This window comes from Cricetulus griseus (genome assembly GCF_003668045.3).
Source record: "Cricetulus griseus strain 17A/GY chromosome 1 unlocalized genomic scaffold, alternate assembly CriGri-PICRH-1.0 chr1_0, whole genome shotgun sequence".
NCBI classification, from domain to species: Eukaryota; Metazoa; Chordata; class Mammalia; order Rodentia; family Cricetidae; genus Cricetulus; species Cricetulus griseus.
The window spans coordinates 117,444,839-117,468,110 of record NW_023276806.1 but is presented as its reverse complement, the minus strand read 5'-3'; the positions used below and the strand labels follow the sequence as shown (position 1 = coordinate 117,468,110).

Here is a 23,272-nt window from a genome sequence, read left to right as displayed (position 1 = left end):
TTATTTAGTTCAGAAAACAAATGTCTTTTAATTAAAATACTGTATTAAAAGCAGCAGGTATCCCACCAACACAACATAACAGCAGCCTGGAACACCATGTTTGTATAGTTGGCATTTCTCAGGTTAGCATGAAAATCATTGCCAGGCCCCAGGAAGTAGGAGAATCCAAATAAAATAAAACTCCAACTACCGTCAATGCTCCCCTTTATGTTTTATTTTAAAACTGATTTATGTCCTATAGTCTGACAGACTTCAGAATGAAGGAAATGCAGCCCCAATCACCTGCCTGCCAAAGCAATGGCTCAGCCAAAGAATGATGGCCTCCAAGAGTGTTAAAATAGCTCATGTGACTGCTGCCTCATGGCACCCAAGCCAGGGCCCTGGGCATTGGGTTGGTAGAAAGGAGAGTGAGAAATGCAGATAAATTAATATGTGTGTATTGAGTTAGAAACACTCTCCTTCGGTTCCTACCGAAGGTACACTAAATTGTATTGAATGGAATGTGAAGGAGGAAGCAACAGCCACAGATTCCTAGGGGTACCTGCAGGACTTCCCTTTCCAATTGTTATAAAAGGGGGCAGGAAAATAGCTAGTGACTGGAAGATGACCCAAATCACAGGCTTTCTGAAGCTGTCTGTGTTTCCAGACCAGACACAAGACCCTCTTAGGATACCTCAACAAAAACTATTCAGTACAGTAAGAAGAGTTGAAGCAAGCCTAACTCATTTATCTTCTTTGAACAGGTTCACCTACTCCATTTGAAAACATAAAAGTGCTACAAAGAATTATAAAAAACTATGTTTGCCGAAGCAAAAAAGAAAACCTATGCCGGCTATTTTATTTTATGCTTTTAAATGTTTTAAAAGATTTTTTGCATTTCAAATTTATTTTTATGTGTGTGCACATGCATATGTGTGTGTGTGTGTGTGTGTGTGTGTGTGAGAGAGAGAGAGAGAGAGAGAGAGAGAGAGAGAGAGAGAGAGAGCCTCAGGCTGTTGAGAACTACCTGACAGGGGTCCTGAGAAGTGAACCTGGGTCCTCCGCAAGAGCAATCTCTTTATTTAACTGCTGAGTCATCTCTCCAGCCCTGATTTCACATATTTTAGGTTAAACTAATTGCAAATGATGTTTCAAAGATGAGCATAACTTGTGGGTTTCGTGAGAAGCATTGATGTACTTGGAAGGCTTAAATAAGAGTATTCTGTCTCCTTAGACATTTATTGCTTATGGTGGACATTAAAACATTCTTTCTTCTAGCTTTCAGAACACACAGCAGACTCTCATTACCCCTAGGTATCCTGTCTTGCAACGGCAAACCACGGGTCCTAACCTTTCCAAGTCTGGTCCCTATCCAAACTTCCCTCACACCCTCTCTTCCCAACCTCTCCTAATACTCACCCCTCCACTCTCCACCTGTTTCACCTCTTTCAGTTCTGCCCATAGGAATGGACTTCTTGCTAGATGACGGAAGTAAAAACTGTAGCACCACCTGTGAGTGTGACCGTGCAGCACCTGTTCTCTTTACATAGCTCATTTCACTTTATACAGTGATCTCCTGTCCAATGCATATTGTTGCAAAGAACAGACTGTCATGAGTCATGGCTGAATGGTATTGTGAATATGTGCCTCATTTCCTTCACCCATTTATCAGCTCTTTGTGACTGGTGTTGTCATACACATGTGAATTCAGATGATCTGACAGACTAGTTTCATCTTTTGGCAGGGGGAGTGCTATATCCGGATGTCCTCTCCGGTTTCCATAAGGGTCTTACTGTAGAAAGCTCAGGCTCATGGTATCTCCCATCTCTATGCTCCCTGCCTATGCATGTAAAGCCCCTTCCATGGCTAGCACCCCATTCCAGAGCTTGAACTGGCAAACTTCCATCGTCCAGTGCCTGCATTTCACAGTCAGACCCACTGTGGTATTCTACACCGCATGAGTCTGGGCAAATGTATAGTAACATGCATTTGAACTTACAGCACCACACAAAGGATTTTCATTGGCCCTAAAGATATTCTATCTGCCATGCAGCCAGCCCTCCCATGATTAAGCTGCTGGATAACAATAATTATTCACTGTCTCCTAAACTCTACCATTTTCAGATCTGCTATTTGCAATAAATGTTTAGCTCCCTCCAGCAGGTGCCTCTTCCTTACTGATATATATCTAAGTTTCCACCATGTCTCTTCATAGACTGCTGCTCATTTCTTTATAGTGCTGGATGTACCACACTGCCTGGTTTAGCAGAGTCTACCCATTCCCTGCCAGGGATTTGGGCCAGTTTTGAGACAGGCGATTATAAAGGAAGTGTGGGAAGTTCTGTATAGCTTTCCACTGGAACATACATTTTCAACCCATTGAGGTCAATTCCAAGGACCCTTGATAAATAGATCAAATGTGTCCCAGGCCATTTATTCCCCCTCTACTGAATTCTGTAGAGGGGGTGACATTTAAGAACAGAGATAAGTTACACATGGTATGAAAATTCAAGGAAGGAGGCCCACCTATGCCTGGTGGAAGAAGCTTCTTCCTAGATGGCAGAAGGTGGGAAAGTAGCACCAGGCTTTGTTTTTTAATTAGAAAACTATTCCTACTACAATTTGCCACTGCCATGACAACATAGTCCCTACATGGGGGCAGAGTCCCCAGGACCCTGAGCTCTCAGGATCTGATCTTAACAGTCCACCTCCTTGCTGTTGGACTGGAAACCAGCTTTCCACAGGTTCACAATGAGGCATTCAGAGTCAGAAGTATACTGATTGCTGAGTCTTAATTTACATGCCAGATCACCAAATCAATGGGAACCCTTACCAGACTACCAAATCAGCCTCCCATGTGCTGTACCACACTCACCTTCACCACAGTGAACAGAGTCCCTGTTGCCACCTGTCTCAGGAACCCTTCATTGCCATGCCACTTCCCTCAACTCACTCTTTGTGATTGAAGCCTAGTGTCACCCAGTTGTTTTAGTCTGCATTTCCCTGTGACTGTGGTATGGAACAGCTACTCATCGGCTTGTTTTACCCTTGCATGTTTTCACTGGACAATTCTACGTTCAATTTGGGTTGTGTTTCTAACTAGGCTGGTTCCTTCTTGCTGAGCATTGAAAGTTCATTGTCTACTTCAGATTATAGTCCTGCATGAGATGGATCTGCTGCAAATATTTTTACTTAGCCTGTGGCTTCTCTTATTTTTCTATTTATAAATTCTTTTCAAGAATTTCCCTTCTAATGCTTGTATGTCTAGGTTTCACAAAGTAGAATTTTTACCTGGAAAGAGTGTGGGAAAATAGCATTATTTAATGCAAAGAACACTGTTTTATAAGTTGGAAGACGGACATACAGGCTGCCTAATCTTGAATAAACTATTTAACCTCTCTCTTCAGTTTCCATTAATAGAGAAACAACTAATATTTGCTTCTCTGGACAGATGGCCCAGTCAGTAAAGCACTTGCCAAACAAACATGAGGACAATGTATATATATAGTATGACAGTATATGTTTGAAATCCCAGCACTGGGGATGACTCTCAGGTCTCTCTAACCAGCTAGCCTTGCCTGCTTCATGAGTTCTAGGTCAGTGAGAGATGCTGTCTCAAAAGATAATGTAGATGGTGTCTGGGGAACAATATCCTGGGTTGTCTTCCGACCTCTACAAGCATGCACACACATACAAGATATATACACCTGCACACACACATACACACACAGAGAGAGAGAGAGAGAGAGAGAGAGAGAGAGAGAGAGAGAGAGAGAGGAGAGAGAGAGAGAGAGAGGGAGAGAGAGGGCAGAGAGGAGGGAGGGAGGAATGAGATCTGTATTGCCTCTCATTAATTTTATTATGAAGATTAAAACCAGTGTAAGAGAGCAGGACATGATAGCTTATATGTAAACACTTCATATTCCCAGGCTACAGCAGGAGAATTGTCATGGGTTGATGCCAGACTGGGATATATAGTGAGACTCTGTCCTTTAAAAGAATGGGTAAATTTAGTCCATACATGTAAACTTTTAAGGAATTATTATTTCATTAGTTAGCTTTCCCCACTCTTCCCTCCTCACTTCCAGGATAACACATTTCAGTCCACACTAGAGAATTACTTTCTTATGCACCTAAAGTGGAAGGAGGCTCACTGCAGAGTGAGTCAGCCTCTGAATTCACAGGATAGCAGGAAGGAAGCTGCTTCTAAACTCTGTTATTCCTAGAAAAATAGAGCAGAGCAAATGCTCATGCTGTACTCTTCAGAGTGTGAATTATACACCCCACAATATCATTATCGCTTGCATCTGTAGGCAACAGCTACACCTTCAAGTTATATATCTATCAAATTTTCATTTTAATAGTGATGACTCATAATGCGTGGATGTCCTCATACTTCCATTCATTAAACTATACACTTGCCGCCTGCGCATGTAAGCTGCCAAGCTCACATCCCCCTCAACCAGTCTGTAGTCCCCCTCATGTAATATTTGTTCACACACACACACACACACACACACACACACTTGAGAACAAGTTTCCTCCTGCACATTGCAAGAGCAGATGACCAAGTCGCAGAGGCTCTACACATTCTTTTTTTTTTTTTAATCATTGTTTTTTTTTATTTTTTTTTATTTGGTTTTTCGAGACAGGGTATCTCTGTGTTGCTTTGGAGCCTATCCTGGCACTCTCTCTGGGGACAAGGCTGGCCTTGAACTCACAGAGATCCGACTGCCTCTGCCTCCTGAGTGCTGGGACTAAAGGTGTGCGCCACCAATGACCGGCTTCATTTTTTTTTAATTTGAATTAGAAACAAGATTGTTTTACATGACAATCCCAGTTCCCTTCTCCCTCTCTTCCTCCCCTATCACCCCCCCAACTAAAACCCTACCTATCACATATCCTTTCTTCTATTCTTCCCCTGACTCAAGCTTTCTGCTCCTTCATGACCTCTGCACCCCTCCTCTTCTCCCCTTCTCATTCTCCTAGCTCCCTCCTCCCTCGTCCCTTGCTCTCAATTTGCTCAGGGGATCGTAACCCTTTCCCCTTCTCCAGGGGACCAAATATGTCTCTCTTAAGGTCTTCCTTGTTTTCTAGTTTCTCTGATTGTGTGGATTGTAGGCTGGTAATCATTTACTCTATGTCTAAAATCCACATAGGAGTGAGTACATATCATGTTTGTCTTTTTGTGACTGGGTTACCTTGCTCAGAATGATTTCTTCTAGTTCCATCCATTTTCCTGCAAATTTCAAGATTTCATTGTTTTTTGTTTTTTTTCCCCCGCTGCTGAGTAGTACTCCATTGTGTAAATGTACCACATTTTCTCTTTCCATTCTTTGGGTTGAGGGGCATCTAGGCTGTTTCCAGTTTCTGGCTATCTGGCTCTACACATTATTACCTTCTGATGTACCACTGCCTTCTGCTGGTCCACACTTCCTCCTCTGGACAGGGAAGCTATGCTGGGAGAGACCAAATGCCTTCTTCACTTCAGCTCTTTTCAGGATGGCAGAACAAACTGTCAACATCTGTGCATAGGTTTCTCTCTTTCTGAAGGAGTGGACTTGAAAGATACCATTTGATCTGGATCTTCAGCATGGGGTGTAACTAAAGAAACAGAGCCAGAAAACAAAACAGAAACAAAAGGGCAGCTGTTCTGTAGGACCCAGAGGGAGAGATGCTCTCCCCTTCTCTGTTCTCTGTGTGGCCCCATTCCTGCACTTTTTTATTTGCCTTGGTTCCTAGAGCTGCCCTGTCGTTCTGCTTAGCTATCCATCTCTCTTCCCGTCTGATTACAGCCAAAGTTTGAGTTTTTTTTGTAATGAACTTTACTTATCCCTGACTGGTCCCATGCCACATCCCTGCCAACTTGCAAGGGCTGCTCTTGTCCATTCATTTCCACATAGGATGCTCAAACAGGATAATGGTCTCAAAGTCAAGCCTGTTTACCCCAAACTCTGTGCCCTTTTCCACCACAGTGCTACCTGGAGACATTCCTCCCTCTTCACTTTCTTCTTAGATCTCCTTCCCTTCCCATCCCCTCCCTTCTCTCTTCCCCTCCATTCCCTCTTCCCTTTCTCTTCTGCCTTCCTTCACTCAACCATGCTCTTCCTTCCTCATGACAAAAAACCATCTTACGTTGACCCTACACTTAGGGGAATGCCACCTCTCAGAGAGATCCAGACAACCCACATCTATACTAAAGCATCTCTAGCATCCATGCCCACTCCAGCTTCCCACTGCATGGCAGACTACAACAGAGTAGCTGCTGAGTTATCACAAGTGGGCTGGAGGGAGGAGGTCCAATGGGAGCACCTTTTGGCTGGAATCCTTTTCTGCACTCCTCCCTTCCCTTCTTTTCTTTTCTGTTCTTTCCCTCTGTCCCTTCTCTCCAAACTATGGAGATGTTATTAAAATATAGAAAAAGTCTGGAGTATATAATTTATGACATTACTTTTCCTTCTTTTAAAAAGAGAACATCATAAATATCCTTTTACTGAAATAATCATTCTCCCATTACAAATGGTGGGTGATATGCTTGCCTATTTAAAATAAACAAACGAAAAAGATTCCATAAAATCCTGAAGAATTCCCTCCCAACAATTTCATTGTGGAATTGTTGTACCTTCTCGTTGGAGTATGAGCAAGAGTGCCTGGAAAGAAGCTCTGTCCACAAAGACTGAAGGACCAATCAGAGCTTCAGTGATGTGTTGACATTCGAATGTTGCAGGTTCTAATTTAATTATACTTTATCTTGGCCTAGCAACCACCCAAAAGCTAAGAATGCCATCAACTAGCACCCTAGGCAATGGGAGAGATTCCCCCATCTGGCTGTAACTGCCTCTTTGATGTCCTCACCAATGTATTTTTAAAACTCCTTGACTAGTAACTGCTTTTTTTAACTCTCAAGAAACGGTTTCCATGTGGGAATGTGGACCCTGGGGTAATCTAGCTCCATGTTTTCGGGGGCTTTGGCCATTCTAATTTGGCTCCAGAATAATCTCTTATTCCCTTTGAGACAGAGCTGTGTTTTGAGTCAACAGTTGTGTGAATTGCTCCAATTACCATGAGATTAGACACCAATGCCAGTCTTCAGTTCTTCACTTTACAGCTGTGAATATTCAACTATTCTGGTAAGAAATGTTTTGTCTTTGATGACTAGGTTGATGAGCAAAAGTTTTTTTAAAAATATGTTTCTTTTCTACCTGAAGAAATGAAAATGAGAGGGGGGTGGGGGAGAGAGAGAATCTTCTTTCTGTTGTAGCAATTCAATGAACGTAGGATTACCTTTCAAAATTCAAATTTCACATTGAGACCTAGGATGAGCTCCAAGTAAATTATGTAAGGACACTCACTTAGAATAAAATATGATTATTGTTTGTGATACAAGGAGGGTCTTTTTCCTACCAAATCACATTTTATTCCCAAGAAGAAACTATAACCAGTCAAATAACAACTAAAATTCAAATACAATCAGGGCATATTGAAACCAACAACCAGGATCTTGGGAAAGAAAGAGAGATGAAAGCAAAATCTTAAGACCGATGTAGGAGCAATTCTAATGTCCAGGCATTGCATAGAATAGGATATGGGTCTGCTCAGTGCGGTACTTTCAAACAGCACAAATGCCCATAATTAAACTGTGGGGACTTAGAATGGCATCCCTTGAGTGCTGATCCAGAGTGTCCTTGGTAGTGGGCTTATGCAGTTTGTTACCCATTGCTTGATTTCAATTCCACAGTCCAACATAGAACATTCCCAACCATATTGCATCTGCTGTTCTCTAAGCCCCTCCCTTGGAGCCGACCACTCTGTTTCCATAGTAACTACTATATAACTACCATTCTGAGGTAGCAAGAAAGGAAAAAGAAAAACAGAAGAAAAAGACTAAACCTGGGTAGTTGGAGCACAAAACATTCTCTACCAAGAACTTTTATTTGTGCTTTCCTGTGTGGAAGAATACTTTTCAGAGTGACGTTTGCATCCATGTAATAGCTTCGTCTCTGGTCAGTGCTTCCATAGTCATGATTGGGCAAACAAATGGCATCAAGGCAGCGCACCCATCCTGAGTCCCTCTACCCCCCCCCCATTCATTCTTCCCATGTAGACAGTGATTCAGGAAAAAGGATGACCTCAAACTGGAGCAAGGAGCTTTGCAGTAGCCATGCCCTAACCAGTTAATCTGCTTCCTGATGCATGGCATGCTATCCATTTGATACATCATTTGAGCCTTCAGGTAAGTACATACCATAAGGCAACTTCAGTCACCCATGACAACTTTCCCTGTTTGAAAGAATGCTCTCACCTAGCTCCAGAACTAACTTCTTTCTCTAACTTGTGAGAGTAGGAGTCCCTTGCTGGGAGTAAAAGGAACCCCTGGGGATTCCAAAGGTGTTTACTCCCAAGATCAAGCTCCTGTAGCAACCTTATTTACAAGCGGAGTTCTTTCTCCCAAAGTTAGAGGATTTGGAAATCTGACCTCATAGGCAGGGTGGTGGCGGCGTGAGGAGTCAGATCAGGTTCGCTCCCTTTTCAGTCTGAAAATTCGAAAGCAGTGGGGAAGAAATGCTGGACCTATCACAGAGATGCTAACAGACAGCCTATTACAGTATTTAATAAAAACAGAAGCAGCATGCCTGTCATAGGCTAATAAATCCTACCCCCTGCACGCTTTTAAAAACAGTCTGAACGGGTTTCCACAGAGCTTCAGAGAACTAATGTTAAGCATGGCTGTCTAGAGTGCCCGTCACTCCTATTGTCCTTCCAAACTCTTGCAGACATTTTGAGCGAGGAGTATTAAAGCCATGAGTTAGCGAGGGTGTGACATCAATGGTCCACAAAGGCTGCCAGCACGAAGGGTAAAGATGAGTACCGGCTGCTGTGTGGAGGACTGTACGGGATCGCTGTCATTAAAAATTAAGCGTGTCTTTTGAGGAAGATGTGACAACTACCGGAGGTAGGATTTGCATGTAAAACAAAGGAATCTGTTGCTGTTTGGTGCTTTTTGTTGTTTGGTCGGCGCTGGGGTGCTGTGTGGGTCAGGGATTGCAGCCAGGTGCGACGGAGAGGCTGGGTCGGCTTGGGGCTCCACGTTGACCAAAACACAAAACACAGTGGGCAGTGTGAGGTTTTATGGCTGGAAAGGCTCGCGGACAGACTGGCTCCCGGCTCGCTTGCAGCCTGCTGAGTGTGCACTCCACGTTGCTTGCCGTGGAGTAGAAGGCTTAGAGGTCATGGAGAAAACAGTTCGTTTATTACCAGTGGTGCCAGATAGGCTGGGGAGGGGGCAATCGAAAGAAGACTTTGGTGGGTGGGAGGCAGAGAGATCCAAGAAAAACAGAGGAGGTAGCCGTGCTGAACTTGAAACCTGTTAGGTAAATATTCCTGTAGTCAGTGTGCTTTGGTGGTCAGAGGGTAATTTGGAGATAGTGATGGATTTCCCCCCATAATCCACTACACGAGAAAACTGGTTACCTCCGTCCATCTTGCATATTGAAAAGCTGATCCACACCATTCTCTTCCTATTAATGGCTTTGCTAAAAACAGACCGGGAGTTTGAGACTAAAGAAGGGGCTTTCTCTCTTGTTCCTGTCTTGCCTTTGAGCTACTGCTGGACTGCAGATGGAAATGGGGGTTTGTTAGAGGTTAAGGGCTTGACCTTTTATTTTGTTGATGAGGAGCATAAAGCATAATTCTCCTTGAAGATGAGAGGGGTAGTTGGGTTCCACAGTCAGGGAGCAGGGGGATGATGAGTAGATTTGGCAAGCAACTACACTTCAGATGGAATCTGTGAGGCTCTACCAGAGAGGGACCACAGGAACCCCCCTGCGGAGACTTCAGAGGCAAAAGTACAAGGATCCAAAACCAATGTTTCCGCAATTTGATCTGTGGTGCCAGTTTTGTTCTGTCATTGCCTGTGACCCTGAGTGTGAAGTGGCAGGGACAAAGTGAGCGCTTTCCTCCCTGCTGGTGCGTCCTTAGTCTGTGGACTTCACAAACTCCAAGCTGTAAAGATAATGCTTTCTATTTGGAAAAACAAACAAACAAAAACTCCGTGTTTCAACGCAAGAATTTAGCTATAATGAACAGCAAAGAAGCTTCAAATATTGACATTTATAAAGAATGTAACATTCTCCACTGGTCTATAAAATCTGTATAATGCAGTATGAGTTAAAAATAAGTGTTAAGGCTATAGTATGTTAGTTTTCAGCTAAATATAAATACTAGAAATAAGATTAATTGGGATGAATTCCTGTGTTTTGAGCCCCTGTATATACACTATCATTTACACACAAACTCAAGATCATTTTCTCATGATTGAGACACCTCTAGGCTTGAAGTTGTATGTCTGTTTTCATAGCAAAATGATGGACATTTTGGAGCCAGTTACCATGTCCTGGCTGCTATTTAAGTGACCTGGGGCACATGGCAATGAATAACTGGATTTCCTGGTAAGAAAAATGGCTGAGACATAGTTTGTGTTTCTTTGTGACTAGTGGAGAGCATGACCTTGACCTTGTGAAGTCCCCATCTCTAGCCAGTTGAGGTCTCTTGTGAAGAATCTAGAAAAAGAGCTCAGACTTCACAAACACAAATTATGTCACAGAAGTTAGCAAGCACGGTGCTACTGTTTTCTTTGATTTTAAAAAGACTTTCCTGGCTCCAGTCTAACCAATTTTACCTGAATCTTATCATATCAAGTATTTCTTTGAGGGGCAATTTATGCCATGAAAACAACAGTAGAGGGATGATTTTATTGTAGTCATGCTCAAACACTTCATTGATAAACTGAAATTATTCCCACACTGTTCAGAGATTTGTAGGGAAAGCCCTTACATGAAATCTGGCTAGTGTGTGTCAATCTGGATGAAAATAAAAACCAGGAGGAAACAGGATGACTTGGGTTTTATTTTTGTCAGCTATGAGGAAAGGTGAGCTGAGTAATTCGGTCAATATACTTTGTGTGACAAATGAACTCCATTGCCCATTTATGTTGGTGGGTACCAGGCAGAGCCTCTCCCCCCATCATTCTTCCCTTTCAGTTTCTGCTCCATCTAGTAATGAAAAACAAAGCCTCCTCCAGCTACACAGGAAGTGTGCCAGGCATCTACCCTGATATAAAAAGTAAACAAGGTGTCTGTCAGTCTTGTTATCTCAATCCTCCTGGCAGAAAACCACCATCTCAGTCATCAAGGTACCAAGAACCCACAGTAGTTCTTTTTGGCTCCTCTGGTCTACACCTGGTCTATACAAGCAGCCCTCACTCTACTTGTATCTACTAGACATGGCATTTCTCACACTGACACTACCTTCTCTTCCAGAATCTCTCTTCTCTTGGAAATAATAATAAAAATCTCCCCCCTCCAAATCCCTGCTATAGGATCAAATAGAAAGTAAACCACTATAATATATATGAAGCATAACCTTGATTACAAGAGCATATGTGCAATTGTGCAATATAGTTCAACTTACAATATAGATATGTATATATCCCTAATTTTAAGAATACATGTGTATATGAAAAATAGAAAAAATTTACACTAAAACACCAGCAGCAGTGTTCTCAGTATGGTGTGCATATTTCCATACTTAGTAAGATGTTTTGTGGGAAGCATTATCCTAATAGTCACAAAACATATGTCAGAAAGCCCACCCATACTGCCTTTTCTATCCATCCATGCTGCCATTAGCCTCTTAGCTTACTTCACAGCACCAACTATGTGTTCATCTAAAATTCCAAAGTTATTTGTTTGTGCAAGCAAGACAGTGCAGGTGAAGTTTCTCTGCCAAGGCTCCATGGGTTTTTTTTTCAATACACTTTGAGGAGCTCAGCATTATCCTCTGTCAAATACTGACTCCCTGTTTTCACTGAGGTTGTCTAGAGAGAAAGTGCATGTGTGTAAAATTTCTATTTATTTTTAAAGTTTTTGAATTATTTTTAATTATGTATATATTTCTGTATGTCTGTATGTGGGCATGTGTTTTGAGTACAGGGGCCCACAGAGAGCAGAGGCAGACTCCCCGGCAGCTGGACAGACAGACAGTTGTGAATTTCTTGAAGTGAATTCTGGGAAAGCAGTCCTGGCAGGTCCTCCCTAAGAGCAGCAACCATTCAACCACTGATCTATCATCCCAGCCCCTTTTAGTTATTTTTTAAATGGAGACCACTTTCCAATTCTTTTCCTCATTCTCTGCTAAATCTTAAAATGTTGGAGTATTCCATGGATCAACTGTAAATCTCTTCTTTATCTATAGTTAAGCTCCAAATATGTCAAATCCTGTCTGGAGTCCTTTAAGACTATCTGTGTACACACAGCTCACAAATTCTCAGCTCTAACCTAGACTCCCTACTGACATATCTAGCTTCCTACAGACTAGTTCCTTAAACATCTCATGGGCATCTCACTCCTCTGTTCTAAATCAAGTGTCTGGATTTCCACCAGAGACCCTCCTTCCCAGTGTCACTGTGACTTCATTGTTCCACTTCTCATAAGAAAACCCTGAAGACTTTGAATCCCCCATTCCCTCACAGGTCATAGTGCCTATTTCACTGCTCCTACCTTCAATATAGACCTAATACCATCACTGTTCATCCCATTGCCTTTCACCAACCCCCATAATTTTTCAATTCTGTCTCCCAAACCAGTGTTGTATCAAAATTGAAATTAAACAGTATCTTTTGCTCAAAAGCCCCGTTCCTCTGCTTACCCATCTGCCTTCAGGTTACAGTCAAAATCTTCCAGGGCTGCGAGCCTGGCTCCTCCCTCACCATTTCCCCATCCACTGTAGTCATGCTGGCTGCAGGGTGAGTCCTCAAAGCCACCCACACTCAGATCTTACAGTCTTTGCCTCTACCATACCCTTTCCCTAGAATATCCTTCCTGATTCTGAGCCTCACTGTTTCTGGTATCTGTTAAAAGCTTTCTTATGGAGTAGGCAGGCATTCAGTAAGCAGTGGCCCCATGGTTGAACACAACGCCCAGTGTAGGAATTGAATGTTTTTCTTCATCAAAATCCGTTGTAATGTTATATCCCAAACATTCATTGTTTTCAACCGTGGGGTCTAAACTCTGTGCCTTAACATCCTGTTGTTTTTTACAGAGAGATACCAAATACCTTGAACACGTCAAGGAGATTCACTAAGAGGATTTTCTTCCTTCGGTCTGCATAGGAGGAGAACACATCTCTGATTCCAATCTGTGTCAAAAGAAATATAAATTCAATTTATCTGAGTTTGATATTATCCAAACATTCAAAAGAACACTACACATATCCTACAAATGAATATGGGTGTAAAATGCCACGTATTTCCTCTGCCTTCCTGTGTTGATCCTAGAAAGAATAGCAAAGACATGTTAGAAGGTTCTAGTAGAGTCTAGGACACTGGGAATCAATCAATCATATCCAACAGCTGTGCTAGTAAGTCACATTCTTCCCTATCCATGAGGTCTGTTTAACAGTGGTGTTCTACTACGCATAAAGTACGTTTTCAAATAACTACATTACAGTACATGACTTTATTGCCCAAAGTATGTAGAAGAGACTGTGTCCACTATTTCTACAGTGTTTTAGAATCTGGGGAGTTGGTATGCTGGAGTCACAGCACCCAAGAACAGAAACTTCTTTTCTTTTTTCTTTCATAGTGCTTTTCCCATGGGTAAAATTTTAATTCCTAATGAGCCTCAGTTTCCTTATGGTATTTTGTGATAAAAATGCTTATATCTGGATTTAAGTTTAAAGACAATCATGTATGCCCCCTCTCCACCAGAATGCCTGGAGCAGAGAACTTTAAGAAATATTTCTGTTATTGTTGCATTTGAGTGCCACACCGTGCCCCAGCTATAGACATGGGACATCCTATTGAACAGATGAGGGAATGAAGATACGGAAAACCTCAGCAAACTGAGGTCGAAGGGCTTGAAAGCTGTCACATTTACTCTCCTTTCAGCTGTGTAGCTAGATGAGGTTAACCACCTTTAATGTAATGAGTGACTAAAGGCTGTCATGATTAGAGAAGTTTGTACGGAACTTAAGAACAAGTTTTCCCTTCTTTGAACAATATGGACAGTATTTATTTCCTAGGCCAAAAGCACACTCCAATTTCCAGGAGGCAGTTTAAATGGGTGCAGATATGCAAACTCAGTGTAATGGAGCAGTGGAAATCAGCTTTGCCATTGTGAACGCTGTACTGTGAATCCCAGCTCTGCCTGTTGTCTGCTGTCCAGCTAGCTGAGCCTCTGTCTGTTCAGCAGAAATGCAGACAGCATCAGTGCTGAATTCATGGGGTCATGATGATTATGTGTTAAGACAGTGCCTGGGCCGGGCATTGGTGGTACACGCCTTTAATCCCAGCACTTGGGAGGGAGAGGCAGGTGGATCTCTGTGAGTTTGAAACCAGCCTGGTCTACAAGAGCTAGTTCCAGGACAGCCTCCAAAGCCACAGAGAAACCCTGCCTCGGAAACCCCGTCCCCCCAAAAAAGACAGTGCCTGGTAAAGATAAAACACGTAGTAGATAATACCTATTGTATATCTGCTAAAAAAAAATCACAAACACCAATTATACATATAAAATATACAGAAAGCTTTTGTTTAAAACAGTATCCCATATGTCTTTTTAATCCCGGCACCCAAGAAGCAGAGGCAGGTAGAACTCACTGTAAGTTGGAAGCCATCCCATTCTGCCTATCAGGTTCTAGGCCGACCAGGGCTACACAGTGAGACTCTTTTGTATCAAAAAAGAAAAGAAAAAAGATTGAAAGGAAGAAAGGAAGGAAAAAAGAAAAGAAAACTCAAGGAACAAGAACAACGAAACTTTTATGGCTCTCACTTTGTTATGATTTTGGTCACACTTTTTTATGCTGCAGCTTGAACTCAGGGCTTTGTGCACACTAGGTAAACACTCTCTCCACTCTCTCACAGAGCCACATCCTTGGAAGTGTTTCTTCTTTGCTACTGCATGCCTCCACATCCATTCAGTTGGCAGCATGTGAGTCATTAGCATCAGGGTATCATACAGGAGTTCACGGCTGTGAAGTATCAGACCAGGACCAGAGACAGATTCTGCTGAAATGTGTGACATTTGTTCGTTTCTTATTAGGCAACAAAGAGAGAAGCAGCCATGAAGAAAAAAACAGGCAAAAGTCTGTCTCTCTGAGATGCCAAACTCAATTTTATAAACTCAAGCACCTAAGACACAGCTTCAGCCAAGTATCCGAGGCTCTGGCTTCAATGTTTTTGGGATCTTTGCTCTGCTTGTGGCTGCAGTGGCTGGCCCCTAAGAAAAAGTCCTGATGGAGCCACTATGACACAACATGATGTCACATGACATGTTGTCGTCCATTACACCACCATGTGAGGTCAGGGCACAACATACATGCAATTGGCAGGTAACCTCACCAGTTATGGCAGGTTTAGCAAGTGTGTTTTGTTTAAACCGTTGAGAAACTCTCCAAGGCTGAGGTCTATCTATTAGAGGTAAACACTCCCCTTCTCTAGTCAGCAGTGACCTCTGTCCTGCACCATGACATCAAATTCTGAACTCTGAAGCTTCATCTTAAAGCTAATGCTTCTCAGATGTTTCCTTTAACGTTTCTCAAACCCACCTCTGTAACAACAACCAGCTCCAACTGCATAATCCCAAACTACGGATACACTATTGTAAGAATTTCATGGAATCTTATGGGTTGGTTTTTAAAAGGTCGTTACAAGGTAGTCCTTTCATTCCCTTAAAATGTTTATGTAATTCCAGCCTGGCCCCATGGCACCATGCTGTGGGCTTTGGTTCAGGATTCGCCCGGCTTCCTCAGGCATCAGGTCTTAGAAGCACTCTGGGGAGCATTCACATGTTTCCTGAATGAATCCCTGATTATTAGTCTACACTTGATGTCTCTGTGCCAGGTTGGACTTAAGGACAGATGAATGCCACACCTTGGCAATAGATTCCTGAGTGACATAGTCATATGAATGAGCCTGGACCTGCAACCTCTCATCTGCTTGTCTTCTTGTCTCTTCTGTTTACATTACCAGACCATGGCAAATGCATCCCCCAAGCTGGCTCCCTCTGTTTTCCTCCCTGCTGTTGGTCCATGGTTCCTGGCTACCCTTATCTTTGTAAAGCACATGGTGGATCTTGCCTTCAAAGCTGACTTCAAGGCTGACAGTTCACACAGCAAACACCTTGGCCCCTTACTCATCAAAGCCAGGGCAACAGTGGAGCTTAGATGAGAATTTCAGTGCAGGAGGAGGAGAGGGAATACTTCAGTACAGAAGACGGTTGTGATGCCAGGCAGGTAGACTATGGCTTAGATTGGCTGGCATGTGTACAAAGTAGGGGAGATGTCAGATGAATGCATATGCAGATTCCCTGACACCCTGGTATTCTTCTTTAGTGGGAAGCAAAGCCTCAAAAGGTTTTGGACCCAAAACTTCATTTTTAGTTTGTAAAATGGGGTCAGAGGAATAGTTAAGCTCATAATGAAATGTAATGTGTAATTAAAAAGTTAAGGTATACTGTTTGTCTCTTTATCTTTGCCCGTGTGTCCATGTCTGTGACTGTGGAGACACACATGCAGCCAGCAACTTGAGGAGACCAGAGGAGTGCTTTGGGTGTTGGTCCTTGCCTTCTACTTCCTTTGAGACAAGGTGTCTTATTTGCTGCTGAGTGAGCCAGGCTTGCTGGCCTGGTAGTTTCTGCAGCTTGTGCTGTCTCTGCCTCCTGCGTCGAAGTGGAGAGCTGTTATTATAAACACACACACTACTGGGCCTGGCTTCATATGGGCTCTGGTCGTCTGAATTCAGATCCTGATACATGAATGGCATCACTGTGCCAGGCCTAAAGTTACGCTTTTAATGCAGTAATTAAGTTAAAAATTTATTGAGAGCTGACACACTGTTTTATAAACTCCTAGGTGAAGAGAACTGCATTAAGAATACACACACACACACACACACACACACACACACACACACACACACACATATATATATATATATATTACTTTAAGATGCCTTTAAAATAACATGATCAATATACTCATTCCTCTTCACCTTCTTCCCTGAGGTAAAGCTATAGAGAAAACAGATAAATGTTTTATCTGTATTTACCAGGCCACGCATGCAGCCAGGGATTTGGGATTCTACAAACCACATAAATCTTAATTCCACGGAATCCCCTCTGTGTGCTGTGGAGTAAACAGGGCTCTTCTGAAGGAGGAAGGAAAGAGAAGTTTGCAATGTCTGGTGGTGCCTGTTTGTTGCTGGACCACAAGACTCCCAAGCATCTTAATGATTGTGAACCATTAGCAAAATCGATCCACACCGGCTTCTCTTTAATTGTGTATGTTAGTGTGTCTCTTGGTAGGGGTCTGGAGGCATCAGGTTCCCTGAAGTTTCCAATGATTTCGAACTGCCTGACGTGTGCTGGGGACCAAGCCTGGGTGCTCTGCATGTGCTTTCAACTGCTGAGCCATCTCTCCACTCTCGAAATAAGACTTTTTCAAAAACAGGGCTGGATTTGGAAAAATCTTCAAAATAAAGCTCTTCGATACTGTGTGTCTGGGAATTTCAGTGAGTTTGGAGACGAAGATCAGAACTTTTCATTCCTTTTTTCATTCAGCTTTTCCCTGAAAAGCTGAGAAAGGTTAAGTGCTTGGACTCTTAAACTCTTATACTAGAAGTGAAGTGTCTTTCTTAGTGAAACTCTTATGAAGTTAAAAGTAGCCATTCTAGTGCAAACGTGGACTCTTGTTCTACAACCCATGAGAGATTCACTCTGGGCATGCTGGGGAAGGTAGTTCATGGAGGGTGATTACTTAAGAGGTCATACTTAGTATTCTGAGCTGGTTTTGAATAGGCACCTAAAGACTTCAGATCACATGAAGAAACAGGCAGAGCTGGTGAGGCAGCTCAGCTGGTAAAGTGAATGCCGTTCAGCATGAGGACCTGTGGGGGAAAAAAAGCTGGATATAGTTGTGTGTGCTTGCTATCCCAGCGCCGTGGAAGGAGATAGGCAGGGAGCACCTGACCAGACAACCAGGCCTACTCAGTGAGTTCTGGGTAAAAGTGACAACTGGTCTCAAAAAACGAGGTCAGAGGTTGTCTGGCCTCGGTGCGCAGATTCACCACCTCCCACACCCAGTCTCCCCCTTCCCCCAAATGTAACAGAACCAAACCACAGTCAGGCTTCCTGTGGGGCTGTGCTTCTGGCCTTTGCATGATTTTCATCTCCTGGTATATTCCAAATGAAGCAATCAGAAGAAGAAAAAGAATGGTAATCTGAAAGGAAAAATTTTGAGGCATAATTCTAAAAGGATTATTGTATTTCCTCCTTCCCCGTGAGAATGACTGATGATCGGTTTAACTTTGCTTCCTAGTGATTTATTTGATCCTGTGTGCTGCTTGGGAACAGTCTGCGAGGCCGTGTTTAGACAACTCAAGGTAACTATTTGCTTTTAAGATGTAAAAATAGAGCAGAAGAGGTGCCACTTCTCTGCTGGAATGAATCCAAAGAGCAGTTGAGAGACTGCCTCTGAACGAGAAAGGGTTGAGATACCACATTACTAAAGTGAGGAAATATTTTGAAATACAGAACAAATAACCAGCACAGCAAACTAGCCAGACAAAGCCCATCATAATCCACTTCCATCACTAGCTCTGCCTCTCCAGTGAGCGGATTTAGACTCTGCTGAACTGAAACTGACAAAGTCTAATGTGAAGAAAGCAGATGGGCTCTGATTTGTCCGCCCGTTGAGAAGCCGTCTTGTGTGTAATTTTGATTTCAGACACATGATACTATTGAGTGTGGCCACTAAAAGGTGAATTTCCCATCAGGCTGTGAATGCACCCAGGTGCCCACATTAGTTTTTAGTCTGTTCTCCATCCTGTTAAAGCTTTACTTTATAGGCCTCAATCATTTAGTCGTCCATTCACTTGTTCAGTATTTCTTGTCAATATCCACTATGGACGAGGCAGTGGACAATCACTAGGACTGCTAGGAAGGCAATCTCCCCCTACCTTGTTGGAGTTTATAGCCACGGTGGAGGCATAAGCAAATACTCCATTAGGCTTGAGGAAGCACTGGGTGGGGGGATTCTAACTGGAGACATTAATATAGTTAAGATGTCTGAGAATGGAGATGCTAAATAATAGAAATGTGTAAAAGTGAAAAGACAGAACAAGTAAGGAAGTGGCAGGGGTTAGGGAAGACATTCACCAATAGGTCTCTCATTGTCTCTCTGTGTCTATCTGTCTCTGTATGTGTTGGGGGGGCAGAAACAACAGACTGAGACAGAGAAGACAGAAATCAGAAATGACAGAGATGGTTATAGAAAGGCAGAGAGAGAGAGAGAGAGAGAGAGAGAGAGAGAGAGAGAGAGAGAGAGAGCAGAGGGCTGTATGGTTCACAGGCAGGGACACCCATGTCAGACAGAACCTCACTGCTTCCATTATGCTACTTGTGATGGAAAGCCATGCAAGGGACTAAGCAGGGATCCAGTGTTTGTGATGGGCAAAGGAATGTCCACCGCTGTGGATTCAAACTGAAAAAGAGTATTGGGTGCCAGATAGAAGGGCCATTCATCAGTCCAGGTGGGATGTAGCAGACTCGGGCGAGGTCTTCACGTTACAGAGCTGGCAATGAACCAAATCTGGGCTGGGAGGGGCATGAGAAAGTAGGAGGAGGTGAATGATAACAGATCTCAGGCTTGAGAGGGTTCAAGTTTATGGAACACAAGAGCAGGACTAATTTCCTTTCACATAAAAGATTTGAAATTGCAATCTCCACTCACTGTGCTGTCTCCCTCCTGATTTAGTTGTCTCTTTAACTACTGCTGACTTCCAAGCCATCTCTCCAGATTTGACCTTGCCGCCTAACTCAAGTCCTGAGATGACCACTCCCTAGTGGACATTTCCTTACAGTAGTCATCTTTAGACCTCAAAACAGTGGCCCAACTAACTCTTGTCCACCCTATCTCTTGTTTCTATCCCTATGTCACCAAAGTCCTAGACTTCAAAGCCAGTAGTTGTCTTTAAGCCCTCTTTCAGCCATAGACCTGACTGTTCTGAAGTCGATGAATTAATTCTTCTCTCAAATTATCTTTTGGTTGTCTGTCTTTTCCTCCCACACAAATAATATCCTTGCTCTCATGCCCCTGTAACTAACTTCCTCCCCTCTCATCTGATATTTTTAAAATCATAGTTGTTGAGTAATATGTTCAAGAATGATTTGGATAACTTAAAAAAATCAGCTGGGTGGTGGTAGCACATGTCTTTAATCCCAGCACTCAGGAGGCAGAGGCAGGTGGATCTCTGTGAGTTCAAGACCAGCCTGGTCTACAGTGTGAGTGCCAGGACAGACTCCAAAGCTTCACAGAGAAACCCTGTCACAAACAAACAAACAAACACATTCATTCATGTATCTGATATTGAATCACAATCTTTTGATTACCATGTAGAGATTTCCAAAAGAGATTATCACATATAAATTTCTAGAAAAACAATTCCAATCTCTTCATTCCCCATTCTTTTCTTTATAGTCTTCCCAAATATTTTTAAAGTGCAACCCTGGTGGTGAACCTTCCATGAGCACAGACTTACACTCTTACCTAATCCAGCAAATAAAGTCTCACAGACTGGGTATCCAGAACCTTTAATTCCTAGTGTTCTGACAAATTTCAAACCTAATCCATATTCCCTCTTCTCCCCACCCCATAAAACATGTCTGTTGTATACTCATTCCTCTTTTGCTCACCCTCATAGATTTCAAACATCTAGGGAATTTGATCTCTCTGAATCTACCCAGTCTCCAGTAGTCCTCTTGGACAACACTGGTCTCATTTTTCTTCTCTATATATTCTTTGCCCTGTAGGCTAGCAGGGATCTCTACAATTTTGAGTTCTCTCTGCATGATCCATCTTTTGGTATCTAATTTATCTAATGTTTCCTTTTTTCTACTTATGCATCAAAGATAGAAAATTACATTCTATAAAATGACAGACTGATGGAAAGTTGACTTTGTTGCTAAATCAATCTAATGTGTGTCTTTGAACAAATAATTTATCTTCTGTTAATTAGGACAGTATCACATAATTTTGCACAATATAAGTTGAAGTGTCTGATAAAGACACTTCCAAAATAACAAATATTTCCTCAGTAAACTTCATCATTTAATCATTGTATCAAGTAAACCTCTATTTTAGAGCACTTTCCTTCAAAAACATTGCATTCAAATTGCGTGTGTTTACAAGGGCAACATCAATCCCTGGCACACTGAGCATGTATCCAAATGTTACCAGAGTATCAATTATTGGCTCGAAGAAAGAGAAGAGTGAAAATTTGAAATTGGAGAGAGAGGGAACAGCATGGACATGAGACTAGCCTACATTAACCCACCTACATGTTCATGTTGAATGTTCCCTTTACTTAATGCAAGCAAGCAAACAGCAAGTCTAAGACTGCTCAAAAGCAAGCTGTTTTCTAAGGAAAGTTTCTATTAAATAAAGGTCCCAGGAAATGGCAGCATCCTCTGTGTGTAGCCTCTCACCTGCTGGCTGGGACCCTGCCCCCTTTACCTGGACTGTACATCATTCCCCACATTGTGCTTGTTGTCTGGGACCCCCTGCCTCCGTGCACCATTTTACCTGGACTGTACAGCATCCTCCCACACACATTGTGTTCAGGTTTGCTTTCTCATTTCTCAAAGCACCGAATACATCTACAATGCAACTTCAAAGAATAAGCATTTTGGTCTCTTTGGGCTATTTTTCTGACCTCCAGTGCTCTATAAAAGAATAACAAAAACACAAACAATTAACCCAAGGAAAGTCTTGACACAAGAAGGTCAGTGTTGTACTGATAGAGGTATCTGCACCAGGAGAGAGCCCATGATGTTTTCATGGTCTTACTTCAAGGCTTGAAGTTTTATCAGCCCAAGGTAAAAGCTTGAACTTCCCTTGTTAAAAATGACTTCCCCCCACTGAGGCATTATTTGAAAGAAGGTGCCCAGGGATTTAGGGCACTCACAAGGTGCATCAGGACATAGTGATTTAAGAATGGAACAATGGCATGAAGTAGGTCCCCAGTGCATTGGAAATTTCCATACAAAAAGAAAGGCTACAAACAGAAGCTGAGAGAGTAGCAATACTCTTTGTGGAGCCTGAGTATGGGCAGGGTGCAGACTCCTTTAGACACTTCTGCGTCATTCAAGGCATTGCTTATGTCAGTTGTAAAAAAATGGGGTCATTTCTGCCAAAAAAAGGCATTGGGTAAGCTAAAGGAAGTTACATGTGCAAAGTGACTGGACAATGCAGCTCATGGGTGTCTGTCATTGTGATGGGAGGGATTAATTGCCATGTCAAGGGTTACAGAGTTCAAAGAGGAAGGGCTTTTGAATTTGAACATTGGGGTTTTATTGATTGGTTCAGTGACAGAGCTAGGGATGATTTTCCACGAAGTTGTTAAAAGCCGAAATGCTTTTAATGGAATGACATTAAAGCATGGAGCAGGTGCTGGTGTGGAGGCAGACTTTTCTTTCAAAGAAACAGTCTCCCAAAGGAAAGAGTGAGGGCAATTGACCAAGGACCAATAAGGACACAGGAAGGGTTCAGAATTTCCTTCAAGTGGTTGGCTGTGGGGCTGGAGAGATGGCTCAGCAGCTAAGAGGATTTCTGTTGCAAGAGGGAGCAAACTAGGTTTCCTTTAAATACATTTAACTCCAGCTCTGAGAGATCCAATGTCTTCTCTGGGCCTGTACATGCAAGTGGCCACGCATGCATACACACACACACACACACACACACACACACACACACACACAGGAACACACACAGAAAGAGACAGACAGATGGATGGATTAAATAAATCTTTAAAGGAAACATCTTTAAAAGGTTTGTTGTGAGGGCCTCTTAGTAGTTGGTGAGCTAGCACCTTCTTGTGCTGTGTGGATGGCACATTGATACTTCTCATTGATTTACCACCATTCTTCCACCCGTGGGTTGGTTGTCATCACCCCCAGTTGTGGACAGAAAACTGAATATAAAGCACACTGAGAGCTCTAGAGCCCGAATCTCTCACCAGTACCCCTGTCTCCAAACAGGGGTCACACTGCTTGGCTTAACTGTGAACATATCACTCTTGCCTTTGGAACCTGAGTAATCAAACTCTGCCATTTCCAGGACAGCCCAAGGAGCAAAAACCATGCAGAATTGTTTATTTTTATATAATTACTTGCCAATAAGAGCTTCCAAAAACACACCATGTTGCACACATCAATAGCACACTGTATCAGCCAACAGGCACTTG

At 42.7% G+C, this 23,272-nt stretch overlaps 1 protein-coding gene across 8 annotated transcripts in view; it reads right to left on the bottom strand.

The window, feature by feature from the left end:
• The window catches only part of LOC103159201, a 49,516-nt gene that overhangs the window by 2,480 nt on the left and 23,764 nt on the right, over positions 1-23,272 (bottom strand). For 3 of the 8 annotated variants that reach the window (XR_003480450.2, XR_003480452.2, XR_004771656.1), the window contains 3 exons: positions 13,093-13,173; positions 7,042-9,999; positions 5,378-5,583 (listed from right to left, as the gene is read on the bottom strand). Coding sequence is in view for 1 of the 8 variants with exons in the window: in XM_027392027.2 (XP_027247828.1) it covers positions 9,622-9,999; positions 13,093-13,173; positions 14,805-15,056 (711 nt within the window). In the remaining 7 variants the exon portion in view is untranslated. Of the gene's footprint in view, positions 1-5,377; positions 5,584-7,041; positions 10,000-13,092; positions 13,174-14,804; positions 16,928-21,612; positions 21,753-23,272 lie in introns of those variants that run through there. The other 5 variants (XR_003480449.2, XR_003480451.2, XR_004771657.1 and 2 more) reach the window with 4 other exon arrangements.